The 18,871-nt window shown below is 47.2% G+C and overlaps 1 protein-coding gene across 33 annotated transcripts in view; it reads right to left on the reverse strand.

Annotated features, from left to right (window-relative positions):
• Positions 1-18,871, reverse strand: part of EPB41 (erythrocyte membrane protein band 4.1) — a 90,315-nt gene that overhangs the window by 42,639 nt on the left and 28,805 nt on the right. For 30 of the 33 annotated variants that reach the window (XM_015649206.2, XM_033519527.1, XM_033519525.1 and 27 more), the window contains 3 exons: positions 5,778-6,222; positions 3,000-3,218; positions 569-673 (listed from right to left, as the gene is read on the reverse strand). In XM_015649206.2, coding sequence (XP_015504692.2) covers positions 569-673; positions 3,000-3,218; positions 5,778-6,215 — 762 coding nt within the window. In that variant the 5' untranslated portion in view covers positions 6,216-6,222. Of the gene's footprint in view, positions 1-568; positions 674-2,999; positions 3,219-5,037; positions 5,136-5,777; positions 6,223-18,871 lie in introns of those variants that run through there. The other 3 variants (XM_033519522.1, XM_033519523.1, XM_033519520.1) reach the window with 3 other exon arrangements.

Here is an 18,871-nt window from a genome sequence, read left to right on the forward strand (position 1 = left end):
TAACTGGCCTAATGGACATAGAATTGGGCCCCTCATTTCAATCATCTCACTTCTGGCTTTATGAAGCAGACCTTGAGTAATTGTTTAGTTAAAGGGTAACCAAGGTTTCAAAAGATAAGATGAGTCAAATCAAACAAAGACCTTCAATTGAAACCCTGAGTAGGAGCTTTGGTATAGAGTCACATCTGTTCTTCAGGGCAAAGGCTCAACTCCAAATGCTCTGGATGGCTCCAACCAAACCTTCCCAACGCTGACACCAGTGCCAGGGCAGCCTGACTGCTTCAGCTTCATAACTTAATGACATCATTTTGCAGTCAATTAATATAATGACTTTTCTCTAGGTGAAGACCCCAGTTCACCAGGATTCATTCTATGATTCAAATAGCTTTTTGACTAAAATCCACACTCCTGTAGTTATTTATTCACCATTTCTTCCTGTGTGATGACCTGCAATCCATATTTAGGGAGGACATCAAAATGAGTTTGAAGAGTAGCTTCTGCCCCACTTCCTGCCCTGGGGAGATGATGCAGGAAGAGCTGAATCCCCTCGGGACCAGCTGCTGCTTACCCTGGAGGTTGGTGTGTCCCATATGGCCAAACCAAAGTAGTCTTCTTCCAGCAGATTGAGGTGGTCACAGACTTTTTTAAGAAGATCCTGTCCCTTGGCATGTTTCTGCAAATAGACAAAGAAATCCTGTAGGACAGGGCTGGGTTTTGCCTGTCATTGTTCACAGGAGAGGGGACAAAGGCAACAGGTTCAAACCACATTGTACACTACCAGTAAGGGGAAAAAAGTCCCAAGTAGCTCCAAATCATATCTCCTGGCAGTTTCAGAGCAAGGACTCCGTACAGGAAAGGGCACCAGACATAAAAATTCCGTGGAGAGGCAACAAGAACCACAGTGGGTCTCCCTCTTCCCACCAGCTCCGTGTCTGAAAATCCCCCAAAACTGGACTGCCCAACACAGCTCAGCAGACACCAAGGACCTGTAAAGTTTTTCCCTCCCAAGGTACACCTACAGTGCTGGTATCTCCCAGGGTCAGACTGCCAGACCATCAGCTGTGGAGCAAGAGATGAAACTGCTGCTACAACCTATTCATTTCAGGAGCAACTGACTCTTCTTAGGTTCAGAAAAAAGACAGCAGCCCATTATTTCCGTGGCCTTTCCATCACCCTGCTCTGCAGATGAAAACCAACTTCTCCCATCTGCTTCACTCACCCAAAGCTGCTCAGCACACAGCTTCCTGCCTCCAGAAATACACTTGGAGAATTCCTATTTCCTCTTTTTCATCCCCCCATATCCTGCAGAAGTGAACTGGCCCAAGGAACAGACACCCTTTTAGTCCAAAAGCATGAAGGAAAACATCCCTGAGGCATAAAACTATGGCAACCAGAAGCAGCTCATTCCATTGGAGGCTTTGCTAGAAGAAAGTGCAGCTCCAGTGACGCAAAATCAGCTTCACTAATGCCCACAGCTCTCCTGTCAGTCATCTCTGCATGGCAACTGCTCCAAGACCCCTGCATTGTTTTACTCCTTGGCTTTATTCCAGCCTTTCAGCTGTCAGGTCCTTTGTGCACACATTGTGACTCTGTAGGTAACATAATGAATGTGTTAGCCTGGGTATTCCTCAAGGAACTGGCACTGATATAGGAACGAAAAAGCTTCCAGGGCTGTCAGTTGGAAAGGATGCCCAAAAGCACTAATTCTCCTTGGATAAAGGCATTTGTGCCGCTCTTTGCCTACACCTCTACAATTCCTTCCCAATTAAATCTAAATAAACCCTCAAAACACCAGAGCAGAACTCTACTGGTGCTAAAGCCAGGGGTTCTTCTCAAGTTAAGAGGGTCTCACTGACACAGCGGACCCCCTAATCCCCTGCAGTGCCCACCAGGACACTCTGGACCTACAGAGAGACATTTCTCACATCCTGCTCAAGTCAGGGCTTCCCATGGCTCTCCCTCCAACAGTGTCCATGACAGCATCACTGCAGCAAACCCAGGCACAAAGCCACGGCAAGCTGTCACTGGGATTTGGGGAAGAGGCTCCTTGGGGCTGCAGTGTCCCTGGCCAAGGGGGAGGTGATGGGGGCAGCGATGCTCTGAGCTGATCCCAGGCAGTACCAACAGCACCATCATTACACAAACACTCAGCTCTGACCTACTTGCCCAGGATCACCCAAGGTGACTGTTCCCACAAGGAGTCCTGTGCCCAGATACCCTCTCCTGGCCCATTTACCAGCAGGACTGAGAGAAAACAAGCTGCTCCAATGGTAAGTACCAGATTATTAATATTCTGCACAAGTACTTTGATACTAAAATAGGGATTTCTGCCTGCTTTTTATTGCCCTGACAGCACCACAGCCCTGTGAGAGAATGCACAAAATAAAGGAGGAAAAAAGCTCTCAGATGAAGGGGGTTGCAGTGCTCTAAGTCAACATAATTTTAAATTGTTTACTGGAAATATATTCAACTGCAGGCTAAACACAGCGTGTTTTCCTTTACATCCAAGTACCAGGAGCTAAGTTAACCAGCAGCCTGAGAGGTAAAGGTACCTTGGGGAACTAGAAAAGCACAAATCAATTTTATACCACCTATTTTATTCAAAGCCAGGGAGGCAAAACTTATTTAGACAATTGCAACCTACCCCAAAAACCTAAACTCTTGCCTGGGATACAAATGAGAGAGATCATGAACAGCAAATGATACAAAGTTTGCATTTGGCTGTTTCCTTTTTTTAACTTCTGCCCACCTTTATAGAGTAAGACACCCTGGAATTGTAGAACAATAAAAAATAAAGATTCCTAGTACCCAGACGCTTTTACAACACACTAAATAAGTTGTTATAGCTTACAGCAGGTTTGTTCTGCAGTAAAACCTGTCATGTAATTCCCTGGCAGCACATTAGGCCCCTATTAAATTGTGTTTGTGGTGATTTTTCAAGAGAAACAGAAAGGAGAGGGAGGAGAGGAGAAGCAGAACCAAACCCCCAAAGTACTTACATCCACAGAACACTCAAAAATGGTGTCATCCAGCAAGACGACTTTGCAGTACATGTTTCTGTGTCTTTTCACTGCCTTTTGGGCAGCTTTCAAATCCTTGTCTGCTTTATTCTCCAGAGACTCTGGCTTGGCACCCTCTTCCTTTGCTTCCCCTTCTTCCCTGTCCTCGAGGTCTCTTCCCTCTGGCTCCTGGTCGTCCCTCCTCTCCTCCTGAGCAGGCTGAAACCCCCAATTGAGAGATGTCAAACAAACAAACAAACAAAGCATCACATGGAACAAGCGCTGCAGGGCTGGGACCTCACTCAGAATTCATTATCCCACTTTAAACCTGTAACCCAGGACCTGGAGCAGCAGCTGGGGTGACTAAGGGAATGGTATTAATTTTTAAAACTCTTCCAAATACTTTTCAAGTTTTCGTTTTGTAAAGGATGCGATAAAAAAGAAGTAGGTGCTGATTAAAGAAATCAGGGCAGATTATATCATGCATTCATGGTGTTAGTGACAGCATCTTCTGGGTTGGGAAGGTTTTTCCCCTCTCAGGCAGGACCCCCAGTGCTCCCACTGCCACTTTGGCACAGCTGTTGCTCCAGTGCATTGGCCCTTGGCATGGCAAGAGGGAATGTTTTTAAACTGACAGAGACAAGATGGGATATTGGGAAGAAATTCCTGCCTGTGAGGGTGAGGAGGCCCTGGCACAGGGTGCCCAGAGGAGCTGTGGCTGCCCCATCCCTGAGAGTGTCCAGCACCACACTGGATGGAGCTTAGAGCAGCCTGGGATAGTGGAAAGTGTCCCTGCCCATGGCAGGTCCCTTCCAACCCAAAGCACTGTGGGATTTTATAGTAGCAGTAGCACTAAAAGGAGGGTCAGGGCTGAGGTTTTGTGGCTATCAGAGCTGACCAAGCAGTTCTTTGCCACCCAAAAGGGAAGGCGGCCTCCACACCACCATCCCTTTGCCTATGGAAGCACTTTGCAAGCCAGTTTAATCCACTCAAACAGCAGAAGGGTGCAGTTTGGGGACGAGAAGAGGAAGGAAGCTGGGTTTTTTTTCCCCCTCTGCCACTTCAGCAGGTTAAACAAGTTCATGGCAGGCTGTGACAATGCCAGAAGGGACTGGGTGCAGCAAGAGCACAGAGCTGCAGCGGAGGAAGGGCAAAGCCTTGTCTGTTGAGCCAATCACATCTCATGAAATCACACCCAGGCACAAGTGCACAGAGGTATTTAAAAACTAAATAATGTCCACAAGCTGCTGACTTCTGTTCCAGCAGAACTGGGACAACTGGGAGCATGGAATCAGTCAAAGCTCCTAATGCCCATCGGTCAGCATTTATCAAACTGCAGCACCTTGCAAATGCTTTCACAGCAGAAATATCTGCCGAGTGACACAGTTCAGAAAGCCACTGAGTGATCTAAAATAAGAACTAAAAAAAAAAGGCACAAATGCATCCTCTGAAATGAACAGCCCATGAAGAAAGGCTGGGGTGCAAACTCACATGGACTCAGGACCAGCAAATCAGAGATAAACAGAGAAAGAAGTCATGCACTAAAATAAACAGAATGGTTTGGGTTGGAAGGGACCTTAAAGCCCATCTCCTGGTTCCCCTGGACCATGTTGCTCCAAGATCCATCCAGCATTAAGCAATCCCAAGAAAAAGTTCCTCTTGAAAACACAATTTCTGGACTGAAATTGCCTGGAAATCCTCCACATCCTGCTAATCCCAACCCTCAGAGGTATAATACACGAACAGAGATCATCCCATAGTCTTCACAGACTCAGAAATTTGGGGAAAGAAAGGAAAAGCTTACCTACTGTCCTTTCTACAACTTTTTAATTTTAAGGAGGTGGATTTGCAATTATTGCCTACTGGCAGTGCTTGAATTTGTAAAGTATTGCTCCAAAATTGAGCATTTGTGGGTATCTGGAGCCACTCTGAACTTAAGGCAGTGGGTAAGAAATCCAGATTTCACCCTGTCTAGCTCCAGCAATACACACAGGTTGGTTGGGATGTAAGAAATTCCCAGCTGAGAAGGAATACTCACCTTTTTCCACTCCAGGCTCAAGTAACAGCATTCAGCACCTCCAAATCAATAACCAGCCACAGCTTGGTTCCTTAGGGGTGTCTCTGCCTCAATTTCTGCTTTAAATTTTTAAACTTTAAGTTTTGCATGAAAAATGACCCTGGCTGGAAAGCAGACATCAGACATGTCCCAGGAGCTGAGCTCAGCCCATGTGCCATACAAAAATCCCTGTCTACATGATGCACAAGCTAAAAATATTTGTATTTGTCAGGCTCAGCACTAGCCTGGAACAAGCAGATGACCAAGTCCTAAAATGCTGTGCTTGTGCTCCTTGAAGATACCCATTCCCAAATCCATGTGCTCTTGCAATCTCCACCTTGGGCCACTGAGCTGCTTTGATCCTGCTCACACCAAGGACATCCTGATGATCAGCTCTGGCTCTGAACCCAATGAATGTGAACCCTCTGTGTTCTGATGTGACATCCCAAGCCTCAGCAGGGCAATGACTCATGATTCAGCACGGGGCATTTTAAATTGTGCTGTGGAGTGTGACCCTAATTCCCAAGACCAGGTACTTTGCAGGTCTGATGAACCTTTGCAGTACACAATGAAACACAGGGAGCTGACAAGAGCCTTTCTGGCATACCATGACTTTTTCTGATCGAGCTCACCAGCCTGGGATATGAAGTTGTTTTAGTTCTGGCTACACAAACACATTTTAAATCAGCAGCGAGCATGTCCCAGGGACTGGGGTGTTTTACCTGTGTTTCTGCACTGCTCAAGGAATGGAGATCCAGTGATGGGTCTGTTTTGAGCTCAGGCTCAGGAGCTGCAATCGGGGCTTTCACTAGGATGTCTTCTAATCCTGCATCTTTCTGGTCACCTCCCGCATCTTTAGGAGCATCACTGTCCTTGTCCTCTTCAGATACCTGAGACTTGGGCCTCCTGAGGAAGGAGGAGAAGAGACGGGACAGACCCCGGCCCTCAGAGGTGCGACGTTCCTTCTTGCTCTGCTCCTCGTGTGTGGGGGTGTCTCCGTTGGAGGCCTTCTGCCTCTGGGGCTCCCCCTCCGGTGTTGGCTGAGCTCCTTCTTCCAGGGAAGCCTCTTGCTTCTGTGTTTCAGCAGCTCCTTCCTCCTCCTTGGCTTGCTGCTGCTCCGAGCTGTCAGCGTCGGCTGCTGGGCTCTTTTCTGTTGTCATGATGACGCTGACGAGAGAAGCAAAAGGGCTCAGACAAGAGGTCTCTAATAACCATGTCTGACTGAGAGATTCAAACCAACCATGGAGCACAGACACACCATGCCCACCAGCCACACCAGCCTGCCACAGAACAAGAGTGGAAGGGACCCACAGGGATCATCAAGTCCAACTCTGAAGTGAACGGCCTGTAAGGGGATAAAACCCTGACTGACTCCAGTCTATAAAGTCAGCAAAAGCAAAGGCATTACTTTTACTACAGTTTGCTTTGATGACAGTCTTTAAGGTCCCTTTCAACGTTAACCATTCTGGGATTCTATGATCTAAACCACACCAAACCACACTGCTGGGGACAGGAGCCATCAGTGTTGAGCAATTACATCGTTCTGCACCACACAAATCCAGTGGAGCCCAGAGGCTTTGGGATTCATAAGATATTTACACTGCACACTGGAAAAATGTCAAATGAAAAGGTTTCCAAACAACATCCATAATGGAGAGCAGATTTCCTCAGAGCTTGTGCTATTAAGCTGATGCAATGTTTATTTCAACTTTAGCCTGGGCTGTTGATACAAAAAGATGGAAATCACATGAGAAGAATATCTATTTAAGGTATAAAGAGGACCCAAAATAATCATGCTTTAGAGGGGATAGAACTAATCTTTGCATACCACATCACATGTATCTGCAGCAATAAATTGCCACTGCTTACACTGAGCAAATAGCATATAATCCAATATGCCTCAATCCCCCAGCCCAAGCCTCAGTGTATAAACATTTGCTCAAAATACACACTTAAAATTAAGAGACATTCCAAGATGTCATCTTCCTACATATTATTGCATTCATCAACTTTAATTTAACTCATCCTGATTGCTAAAAGAACCAGAGTGCTTGAAGGAGGAAAGCCCTCCTAGCTCTTCAAAGGATTTTCCCCTTGAGTTTAATGCAAACATTTCATATTATTTCTAACACCATGGTTAAATCAGGACAGCATCACAGACCTTCCCTGAACTTGTTTCTGCAGCAACACATATTTCCTGAGGTTACAGGGTTGGGTTTGGGGTTTTTGTTGGGCTTTTTCACTTGGACTCAGTCCCAAAAGCCAGCCTTGGGGGTGAGCTGCAGGGCTCATTTTAGCACAATCTCCTGCAGAAGCAGCAGACAGAATTACTCTCCACTCACCATCTCTCCTCTGTGAGCTGCTCTGGGTATTCCAAAGCCAGTGGCGTGGCAGAGGCCACTGAAACAGCAGCTTCCAACCTGCACAAAGCAAACCAGTGCAGGGGCAGCTCCCAAACTGGCTGGACCTGTGAAGACCCTACAGCTCCCCAGTACCTGAGCCCCCCCAGCCTCAGTGCTTATCCTTCCTTCTGGCCAAGAGCACAGCCATAGAGAACACACAATATCTCTGTGGGCTTGGTGTCATTTGCACATACTCATCCCTCTTTCCTGCATCAAAATCCTTGAAACAAAACAGACCTAAAAGGAGCACAAGTCCTCATTGCTCACCCTTTTCCCAACACATATGGTTCAATCATAAAATCATGGAATGCTTCGGGTTGAAGGGACCTAAAACCCATCTCATTCCACCTTCCACTAGACCAGCCCCATCCACCCTGTACTGATTAACCAGTGAGCAGATGATGCCTAAACCCAGTGTTATCCCCACACAGCTCCATGGCTTCTGCTCTTGCAGACATCAGAAGACAGCCCAAATTGAAGCCAAACCATCCTCATTTTCCAGCCTGCACAGACACAGATTTATCTAGAATATTTTAGAGTAGTTCAACACACCTCAACAGCTCCCTGTTGAGAAAGCCTTCAATCCTCAAGAGAAAGCTAAATCCCTTCTTTATGGCTCTCATGAAGTGATGGAATTTGAGTTCTCTGGAAATGAGTGTGCTGGGCTGTTCCATGAGGAGTTACAGAGGATCAGTGAGACAGGTATGTTTAGATATGTGTCTGTCACCCTCTCCTACCTGTCAGCCTACTTCAGCCTCTCCTTATTGAGGCACCCAGTAAGTTCAGCGGTAGTAAACTGAACCTATGCTGCAGGAAGGAAGGGTTAATTAGAAATTGGGAAGAAATTCCTGCCTGTGAGGGTGGTGAAGCCCTGGTACAGGATGCCCAGAGAAGCTGTGGCTGCCCCTGGATCCCTGGAAGCGTCCAAGGCCAGGCTGGATGGGTCTTAGAGCAACCTGGTCGAGTGGGAAGTGTCCCTGCTCATGGCAGGGGGTGAGATGACATGGGCTTTAAGGTTCCTTTCAACTCAAACCAGTCTGTGATTCTGTAAAAAACCAAACTTACCCCTGTTTCCAAGCCTGGAAAAATGATTTATGGCTTATGTCATAACTTACTTAATTCCCAGTGGCTTAGTCTTTCGGAGAGGTAAGAAAAAGGACTGTCCATGGGCAAGGTTCAGTTCTTGGAAACACAAACTGCCTCACAGAGATGCCCAACACCAGATAACGGGCGGGACAAACTGTCTTGACCTTCCTACGCAAAAATGTGTGGCTTCACTGAACACTGCTGCTCCAGCAAGAGCTGGAGACAAAGATAAGACAGAATTTCTGCTAAAAATAGGCAAAAATCAAATAGTTTCAGCAACAGCGTGGTGGGTTTTTTTAGAATGCATTTCTTCCCATTTCATAATATGTGTGAAAAGCACATAATTCACCAGGGAAACTACACAAAACACTGCCTGAAATAGAGAGCACAGCCTGAAAATTCAGTTTTGTCAAGACCTGGTGCACGTGCAACAAACCTGTAGGTGGGAGAGGAGGAAACTGCAGCTGCCACCGGCACGACTCGCTCCACGTGTGTGCTACGTGTCCTACATGAGATTTTTACTACAGTAAAGAAAACACTGGACAGAGCTTTGAAGCAACCTCGTCTAGCAGAAGGTGTCCCTGGCCATGGCAAGGAGGTGGAATGTGACAGACTGTAAGCCCAAACCAGTTTGGGATTCTATGACCACAGCAGAGAGCTGTTTACTTGGAGGTTTAAAACAAAGTAAGAAATTCAAATGCAATTAAATAAGCCACTCAACAGAAATTCAAACTTTAAAATACCCTAAAGATTTGGAACCATTCAGAATTTACTTAATACATTTTATTAGAGGAATAATTAGTGCTGACATTTTATAACCCCTCTTAGAATTAACATGCCTCATCTTTCTGTGTTCGTACTTTGGATCCTGAAAAAAAAGGATGCTGTCACTCAGCCTGACCTGGAGGGTACCAGGAGACTTCAGGAGCCTCATTGAACAGAGGAAAAATAAACCACCCAACACAACACAGATGGCACATTACAACTGCCCGGATTTAATTCTCACCAGACCAGCCCTGGTAATCTACTGCATGTCAGCAGCACCGTGCCCCTCTCCCATCTCCTGCTATCGTACAGCTTTCCTATTTAAATGAGGGCAAAAATAGTAGCTCACCATCTGCTGAAAGCGAATCATTTATGTCAAATTGAAGACTGGGCTTATAAAATGACCTGACTAAATGGAGCAGTAAGTGCATTACAACCAAAGGGAGCTGAGAGCTCCTCCTCCGTATCCTCAAAAATCCTCCTGGATGCTACAGAATTCCTTGCATGGAAAATCATGGGCTTTGCTCACTGGTGAATTGCTGAAATTTAAATGAAAACATGTACTTGTCACTGGGGCCTTGTCTACAGCAATGGGTTTGGAAAGGCTTCCCATGTGGGACCTGTCTGGAAAACTCACTTGAACTTGGAGCAGCTGGGCCCAGAACAGAGACACGGAGAAGGCACGTGCACCAGACTGTCAGAAAAATGTTGGCTAAGAAGACTAAGAAAAGCATCAGGTTAATACAAGTGCTGTTGCCTATTCAGTAGGAAGCAGTAACTCTTGGGGCTCCCTTCCCCTCTGCAGCAGAGCCCAGAGCAGACACAACATGGTTTGGTCTCAAACATACAGGGTCTGACAGGGCTGATTCTGCAGAAACAAGCTCCAAACCCTCCTGGACGACAGAGGGGCTCAGCCTGGCAGGCAGCAGTCACTCCATAACCCTCCTTAGCCAAAAGAGCCGTATCTGCCCGAGCTGGCAGAGGGAGGGAGGGATCCATCCAAGCCCATCCCCACCCTACCAGCAGCTCAGCCCCTGTGTGGTGCAGATAACATCCTGGGGCTGCTCCCTCCACCAGCCTCCCATGGAAACAGGGAGCACGGGCACCCGGCAGGCACCAGCAATCTGTGCAAAGAAAAGCAGTGGGAACGGTGCTTACAGAAGCACCATGAGCGAGCCGCTCCATCACAGGGAGGCAATGGCAAGGACAGACTCTGTCCCAGCAGGTCACTCCATCACAGCCACTCCTGACTCCACACCAAAGGAATACCCACAGTGGTGGTGACAGCACAGCAGAGATGACAATGCCACCACTGCGTGTGACGATGGCTCTCCCTGCAGCAGCATTCCACTTGTTAAAGCAACAGTTCAACAGAAATAAGCAATAGCTCTCCATCAGCTGAACAGAAGGAATTTTGCCATGAATTATTCATAAGATTTTTTTTTTCCCCTGCCTGAACACAGATGTGTTTACTTACACTGTGCTTCATTTACACTCAAGGTTTAACATAACAGGGCTCATATTCTTTCTTTACAGTTTCTCAAGAATAGGAGTAAAGCACTTTTTGCTTTTGTTGCTCTCCTTTTGGTTGCTTCCAAACCAAAGGTGTAATTAGAAGCCCAGAGGGCCCTGCACGCTCCTTTGATAAAGAGCTGCCTTCTAGATAAATACCACCCCTGCACAGAGGCACCTGCCAGGATGAACCACTGCTACACCAAGAGCCAGAAGGATGTTTGATGCTAAAACATCTTAAAAGGCTCCATCACTGACTGCCCCAGCTCACACACATGGGCTGTTCCTCCCCTGCATGCCAGGGACATCGAACTTAAGTGCTTCATTTGTTATTTCACGGCTGAAATGCAATTTGCATTCACCCAAGTGCCTCAAATACATCTGCCACACCCTGGTACAACGCCCTAATTTCATTAAAAATAACCATAATCATGCAGTTATTCTGATGTTATTAGCACACAAGACATGCACAGTATTTGAACTGTCTGAGGGAACCACTTACAGAAAAGGCTGGGAGAACACGCTCTAGGCTTGTTCTCTGCCAATCCCTCAAGAGAGCTGGCTGAGAAAGCTGGGTGAAGACATCCTCAACTGGCTTTTCAGCTGGCCTTACTGCTTCAAAATTGCCATCAGATATCACAGAATCCCAGAATGGTTTGGGTGGGAAGGGACCTGAAAGCCTTTCCCATTACACCCCCTGCTACAGGCAGAGACACCTTCCACTATCCCAGATTGCTCCAAGCCCTGTACAACCTCACCCTGGGCACTGTCAGGGATCCAGGGGCAGCCACACTGCTCTGGGCACCCTGTGCCAGAACCTCCTCACCCTCCCAGGGAAGAATTTCTCCCCACTCTCACACCTAATCCTGCCCTCTCTGTCAGTTTGAGGTCATTCCTTTTTATTCTCTCACTATCTGCCTGGGTAAAAAAGTCACTCTCTCTCCTTTTCATAACCCCCTTTGGGCATTGGAAGGGGCTCTAAGGTCCCTCTGGAGCTTTCTCTTCTCAGGGCTGAATACCCACAACTCCCTCAATGCATCAAGGACACTTAAGTTAGCAATACACTACCCTAAGATGATTCCAAGACCTTTTCTCCTGACAGCAACACTCCAAAAATATTTAATGCAGAGGAAACATTTTCCCCCACAAGAGCCTGCAGTGAGGGAAACTCCCAGGACACAGTGCCTAACCCAGTGGTGCCTGTGTCTGCCCAGGGGTGCAGCAATGTGGTTTTGTGCTGTTTTAATGAGTTTTAAGAAATTGTACCAGCTTCCAGACTGAGTTCATTTACCTGGTTTGCTCTCACATGCTCACTGCCACCATCGAGCAGTGAAACAAAGGCTTCAAGGTAACTAAAATTACCTTTACAGTAATTATCAGCCTGAACCTTGCACTTTTAAACATTAATGACTCTTACCTAGGAGTGCAGGAAGGCACTGGCCAGCTGCAGATTATCTACTAAACTCCTCAATTCTTGGTTTCCTGGCCAAACCCCAGTCACTTACACCTGCAGAGCGACACAGGGGATGAAGAAGCAGGAGATCTCAGAATCCACCAGCATGGAACAAGCCAGATCCAGCACAGACACAAATTCTGGCTCTGGAGACAAAATTCGGACAGAAGAAGTTCCAAGGAGCCCAAAGGAATGAGCCAGAGAGCAGGGGGGCTGTGAAGCTGAGTTTTGCTGGCTGGGTACAAGCACTGCAGGTACCAGCATGCAGCAGCCTGTGCTGCTCCTGAGCTAGGGGAAAGCTTTATTTCAGCAAAGCCCCCCCTTTGTGAAGTCTCCCCTTCATTCAGGGCTCAGCATCCCATGCATCAGCACAGAGAGGAAGAAATCCATTCCCACCACAAACCTCCAGCTGTAAACTCCCAGAATCACAGAAAGAACCCAACCTTCAACAGCTTGAAAACTCACAAGACCAGGCAGCTTGGTTTTAGAGCACACTAAGAGCTAATTGAGGTCCCCCATCAAAAGCAGCAGAGCCCACTCCAAGCTGGCTGCAGCTCCCCAAAGCACGTAGCACTGGGCAGTGCAAACTGGGATGCTGCTGACCTTGCCTCAAGACTCAGAACAGCAAAGCATCTTCTGTGGGCACTGTGCACAGGAGGGAGGTGAGGAGACACCTCCTCCAGAAAGCTCCCCTGTTTTTTTTCTCCTTCTTAAAAAAATACTGCAGATGATGGTTAAACTCTGCACCACTTCCAGAAAAAAAACAAACATGGGGATGATCCTACTGCACATCTGCAGGTTCCTGTCTATGCCCAAGGAGAGCAGACAAAAATCCAAAACCTGTGTGTAAGCATGTTCCCAACAGACCTGGTCCACAGACAACAAGCAGAAAACCAGTCACTCAGCTGTTCCCCCAAATACTCAGAGCCAGGAGTCAGAAGCTGTTTGTAAAGCCTCAAGGCACCAAATCTGTTTGACTGGGACAAACCCCAGTGCCACCAGGGCCCCAGAAGAATGCTGCCCCAATGACTGCAACACCAGAAAAACACTGCATGTCCCAAGAACATGCTTGGACACCTCACACCAACTCCAAAGGGATGGTTCTCTTCCCAGTTTTCCTGCTCGTGATGCTCAGTCACCACAAAGTCACCCTTGACCCTGGGGTGGCTCCACAAGCCAGGTAGCAAAGGAGAAGATGTTTCCTGGAAAATCATGGCAGATTTTGCAATACCTCCCACACAGAGGATGCTCTCCAGAATCCCTCATGGGATCCTGCATCACAGGGCAGGAAACACCCACCCAGAGTAAGAAAAAGGAACGGGATATCAGTGTTTGGATCAATGAGACATCCTCGTTGGCAGACCCCATCCCATAACAAAGTCATTCTCCTCTCAGCAAGGCTAGGGTGAAGCCCTCAGTGAGCACAGCTTCCCAGTATTTCCATTGCACAATGTCCTTTGTCCTCTATTTGCGCTATCTGGCTTGTCTCATGTGTGCAAAAAGCACCTCAGGGGTGCCTGGAGGTTCTGCCCTCTGTCCTCACACACATCTCGCTTCTGCTTCCACACAAGAAAATCCCACAGCAGCACCCAGATCAGCCAGAGTTGGGGATGGGTACCGAGATGGTGGCAGACACCAGGACACCAAAGTAACACGGGGTAACACAACCCTCACCTTCCCAAGGCTACACCCCAGCACAGCTTGCAGGAATGAAAATCCTCCCATCCCCAGCAGGAACAGGAACCAAACAAGGGGAATGTGAAGCAGCAGTTAAAATACCATCATACACAGTCAGCAGTCAGTTATGGGCATGCAGCAGAGCAGCTAAGTCCTGTCACCTCCCAGAGCTGCTCCTTTTGTGAGTCAACAGACTGCAGCAGAACCCCTCCTGCCCCCACAAGACTCGGCCTCCAGCCGTTTCCTCCAATCTGTTTTTTCCATCCAGCAGTGAAATCAGGCAGCTTTAGTTTTTAATCCCCTTAATTAGGGGTGTGCAGCAGTCTTCATTCCTTAATTACATCCATTGACACATCTGATGCAACACATTTACAAACAACCATTTTCACTGAAGATGGCTTTGAATCAAAATTGCTGTCGAATTCCCACACTGGCTGTGCACTGTCACCAACAGGGAGAAGACACAACATTGCGTTCTGGATGCTTTAACAAGACACACAGCTTGGAAATGCTGTTTTCATTAAATAATCACCTGTTCCTTTGGCAGGATTCAGGTGACTCCAGAGCAGAGAAACCACTGGCAGTCTGAGGCTTCATAATGGGAGCGCAGCTCTCAGAATTTTACAGCATGAAAGTGATCATTGCAGGCAATCCTCTCAATACTGACCCAGGGGATGAAGGGATGGCAGTTCAGTGCCTATCCCGATGATTTTGGTCCATCACCATTCAGTAGCTCAGTTAAAGGCAGACAATGGGGATGCTCCATTTCAGCTGCTCAGCTGTCAGGAATCCCTTTGATCCTCTGGGAGAGCAAACACCCAGTGAGCACTTTATCACTCCCACTTCTGCTGCATAACCAAAATAATGACGCTGACACTTTCTGCCTGCCCACAGAGCCATGGCAGCATTATCCCACAGGGAGCCTGTGCTCACTCCTGCTTTGAATTACTGCCCCAGATCCCATCCTGATGCAATAATGGCTCACTAGGGCACAGCAGCTGAGCTCCAGCCGGCAGCCTGGCCTATAAGCAGTAGGAAATAGTGAACAGGATATTAAACACCATCATGGGGGGAAGGGAGAACACCGATTTAAAGAAAGGGATGGAAGATAAGAGGGTAATGTGAGGGTTTTTTCACCATTGGAGACCCAAGTAAGGATCCATGCTGGTTTCCACAGCACCCTCTGCTCAGCTCCGCCATCAGACCAGGGTCGCTGCAATTATTTGCATGGAGGAAACGTACACAAACATCGCTTTCTTCAGAACACAGAAAGGAAAAGGAAGTTGTGTTCACCCTCAGCACAGCAGGGAGTGGTCAGAAATACACTTTGCACCCACATTCAGGGGCTGTTTGCTCATACTTTTGGTTGCCGCCCTCCTTTCTGCGCTGGATGGGTCGGTGTGGGAGGCTGTGTGGGTTGAGATTTCAGTGAACAAACACCAGCATGGCCATGTTCCACCGGCTCTCGAGAGGTATTTTCTACCTCTCCAACAGCTACCTTTGGCACCCAGCACACCATAGCAGGGTTAGTGCCGAGTATCACACTGGTGCTCCTGGACAGCCCTTGTGTTTCTGAACAGAACAGCAGCACCTTCCCCTCCAGCCACACTTAATCCTGCTGATCCAAACTCTGCTCCACCCAGGAGCTCCATGGGCAGCATGCACTGAAAGCATCTCTCCTATCCTCCTGCCTGGCTGCACCAGACCTGCCCCTTCTTCCACCACCCCCTGATTCCATCCAACCTTCTCTCCACTTCCAGGGGCTGCCCACGACCCCCCCCCACCAACTCACATTTTTCTCCCTCTCATCAGTTCTTTCCATTTTTTCCTATATTACATGCCACACTGGGAGAAGTTTAATGTCCCTGAGGGCATTAAAGGGAGCCTGGGCATATAGTCAGGTGGGCATGTGCACTGGGGAAACTGGGGCAGCACTTGGAAGTTGAAAACCAGTTTTCCCCACTCCCACTGGTACCAGTACAACCTGCCACAGCACAGCTGGCCACCAACCAGCTGAGAAGACAACAGTAAACAGCTTCCAACTGTTTTAACGTTGCAATATTTTTAAATAAATAAAGAGCCAATAAAGAGAAAGTATTTTCTTTAGTAGGGATAAAGCACATGCAGAAACAGTAGCTGGCTTAAATTTCTCCCTATTAAAATAAATTGTACATGTGGCTAGTGATGCTTTCTGGATAAGCTACTGGCCTTATATACACAATTTAGCATCCCACTGATACTTATTTTATGAGTTAGGTGTCAAAATAATCCTTATTCTATTCAAAGTGTGTACACACACAAGCCCCCAACAATATAACGGTTCTTTTGGAGAAGCTTTCCTGATTTTTCCCTTTTTTATATTTAAATTCTAGTTGTGCAATTGCTTCATGCACAGCTGAAGCCACACTGAGCCCAAGAGTGCTTCATCCACCTGAAAGCACCACAGATTCACAGGAACTCAGCACAGCTCAGTATTTATCAAGCATCAAAATCAACAGCAAATTAAAAATAAACCGTATTATTCTCAGTATTTTTGACCCAAAATCAATTGGTCTTTCCCAGTACTGAGGACTAAATGGAGAGCCCCAGCTAAAACCATGCTGCTAAAGGGCTGCGAGTCTCGCAGTCACAATTCCGGACAAGTGAGCCACTCTTTTCACTGTGCTGCTGACAGCAGGAGCCACAAAACAATATTGCCCAAATCCACATTCATGCAGCACAAGGGAATAAAATGCCACACAAATCCTCTTTTCTGCAGGCTCTGGTGATATCATTGTTTGGGTTAAAACTGCCATGAGAAGACCCTTCAAACGAGGCCAGGGTGAAAGAGTGGAGAGAGCAAAAAGCATTTGTGAGCTCACCCAGGTGCCCCAGCCAAGTGGCTCCAGCCAAACCCACTCCATATATTTCAGATATATAAATAAATATATTCTTAAACCACCTCCTTTGCACTTTCTTCAGGTTCTCTTTCTATACACACAATCTGAAGGTAAATACTCGCCTGTTCTTCTCTAAGATGAAAAAAATGAACATACAAATGAGGTCTGAGCAGGCTGAGCTAGCTGGGAGGCACCTCCTTGCCAGTGTAAGCTGTGAGTAGAGCAATACGGAAAAGAAAGGTAAAGAAATGGGAGCCCTTGCAGTGGCAAGAAGGGTAGTTTAAGAGTAAAAACCAAAAGCAAGAAAGAAACAAATGTACTGAGCTGGTCTCTGGTTAGGACACTGGTGCACAGCCTGAGCTCACTCCAGCTCCCCAGCTAAACAAGCTGCAAAAACTCCTTAGAAATTAACTAGAACTTCATAACACAAACATTTCATTCCCTCATTCCTAAAGGTGGGAGATGTTTAAAAATATCTGCCTTACCAGGCTGTGTCCCCTGTTGAGCACCCAGGGAAGGAGAGGAGGACCTGCCCCACCCTGCTCCACTGGCTTCGGTTCGCTGCCTTCGCTTCGAAGCGCCTGCGTTGAGCACGGACCTCGCTGGCGTCACTGCCATGTGGATTTGCCATTTCCCAGGTGTTTTACCTGCTGACACTACGACTGCAAGCCTGTTTGTTTTATTAAACTCTGCTCCTACTCTTAAGCTACCATCCAATTACTGCTCCCTATTACTCGGGGCTCAAGAACCAACATTAATTACAGAGTACCCTGCAAAGGAGGCTGCTGCCGGCTGAACTGCACAGAGCTGGAGCATCCAGCACCTCTCCTCTGGGAGAAGAAACACATTCCTCATCTCAGTGGTGGATGAACAGTCCTGAGCATGAAGGGCAGATCTGGCGAAACAGATGATGAGCATCATAACCTCAGTGCCCAGATTTCAGCAGCCCTTTGGATTCCTCAAGTATCCACAGCAATAAATATCCATTTTCCCCTACGGGATTCAACAAAATCAGTTCAAGCCTGGGCATGTTAACCCAGAAGTCTCTGGGATTAAGGGCACACACCAGTAACAGCAGCCAGTGCTGTATAAATAATGAGTTTTAAGTGCCTCTGGCAAAGCACTCAAAACCAGGAGACCCCAAACTCTATGGAAGAAATGCCTGAATACCATAGCCCTTCAAGCACAGTTCTTCATAGCAAGAACTGAGCTGTTCAGGCATTAACAACAGACCTGGGAGGTTAAGATCTGTGCAGAGCCCAGGAACACAGTGTGAGTGTTTGGGAAGGGCACAGAACGCCCATTTGCCTTCACACCGTGGCCTCTGCAGACAGCAGCATAACAAGTTATTTTGCAACTCACATTGCTCAGATTGAATAATCCCCTGCAAAATATCCTTCTGCTGGATTTGGAGAAGGATCCTGTAAACTCTGGCCTCTTTTTTTCCTTTCTACAAATAGATCTCTATTGCACAATGAACTGATGCAGTGCCACTTGCATGGAAGAGCGATATGCCAGATGGAAACAGCACTTCATGATTATCTACTTACTTTTTAATTGATCATTAGATTTTTTTTTCCTCAAAAACGTGCTTCTCCTTGGATAGCTCAGTGCACTTTCAAAGTGTTTTACCAACAGCACTGCAGAATTCAGTCTTGACAACAGCAGTGCTAACAGCACTGTCTAGACTTCTAAATGCAAGAGTGAGATTAAAAAGGTGAATAACTCTTCTCTGTGCTTCACTTCTGCTCCCAGACCTTGCCAAACACAGCTTTTGAGAAAGATCCATGTTGTAGCACTGGAGCAAGGAACACTAAGGTGGCTTGAACCGCTGATTGCAGGGACATGCCTGCATGGGGACACAGGGAACACGTCCCACGTGTGGGACAGCGCCAGGCGAGTACTGTGGAGCAGCAGAACATGCTTCTATAACACACAACATATTTCATATTAAGAGCAGCAATTAAATCAATTAGTGGTCATCCAGCGAGCTGCTACTTTACAGAAGTTCATTTTAAGCAGCAAAACCAACTTCCAGCACG

The sequence above is a fragment of the Parus major genome, chromosome 23, assembly GCF_001522545.3.
Source record: "Parus major isolate Abel chromosome 23, Parus_major1.1, whole genome shotgun sequence".
Taxonomy (NCBI): Eukaryota; Metazoa; Chordata; class Aves; order Passeriformes; family Paridae; genus Parus; species Parus major.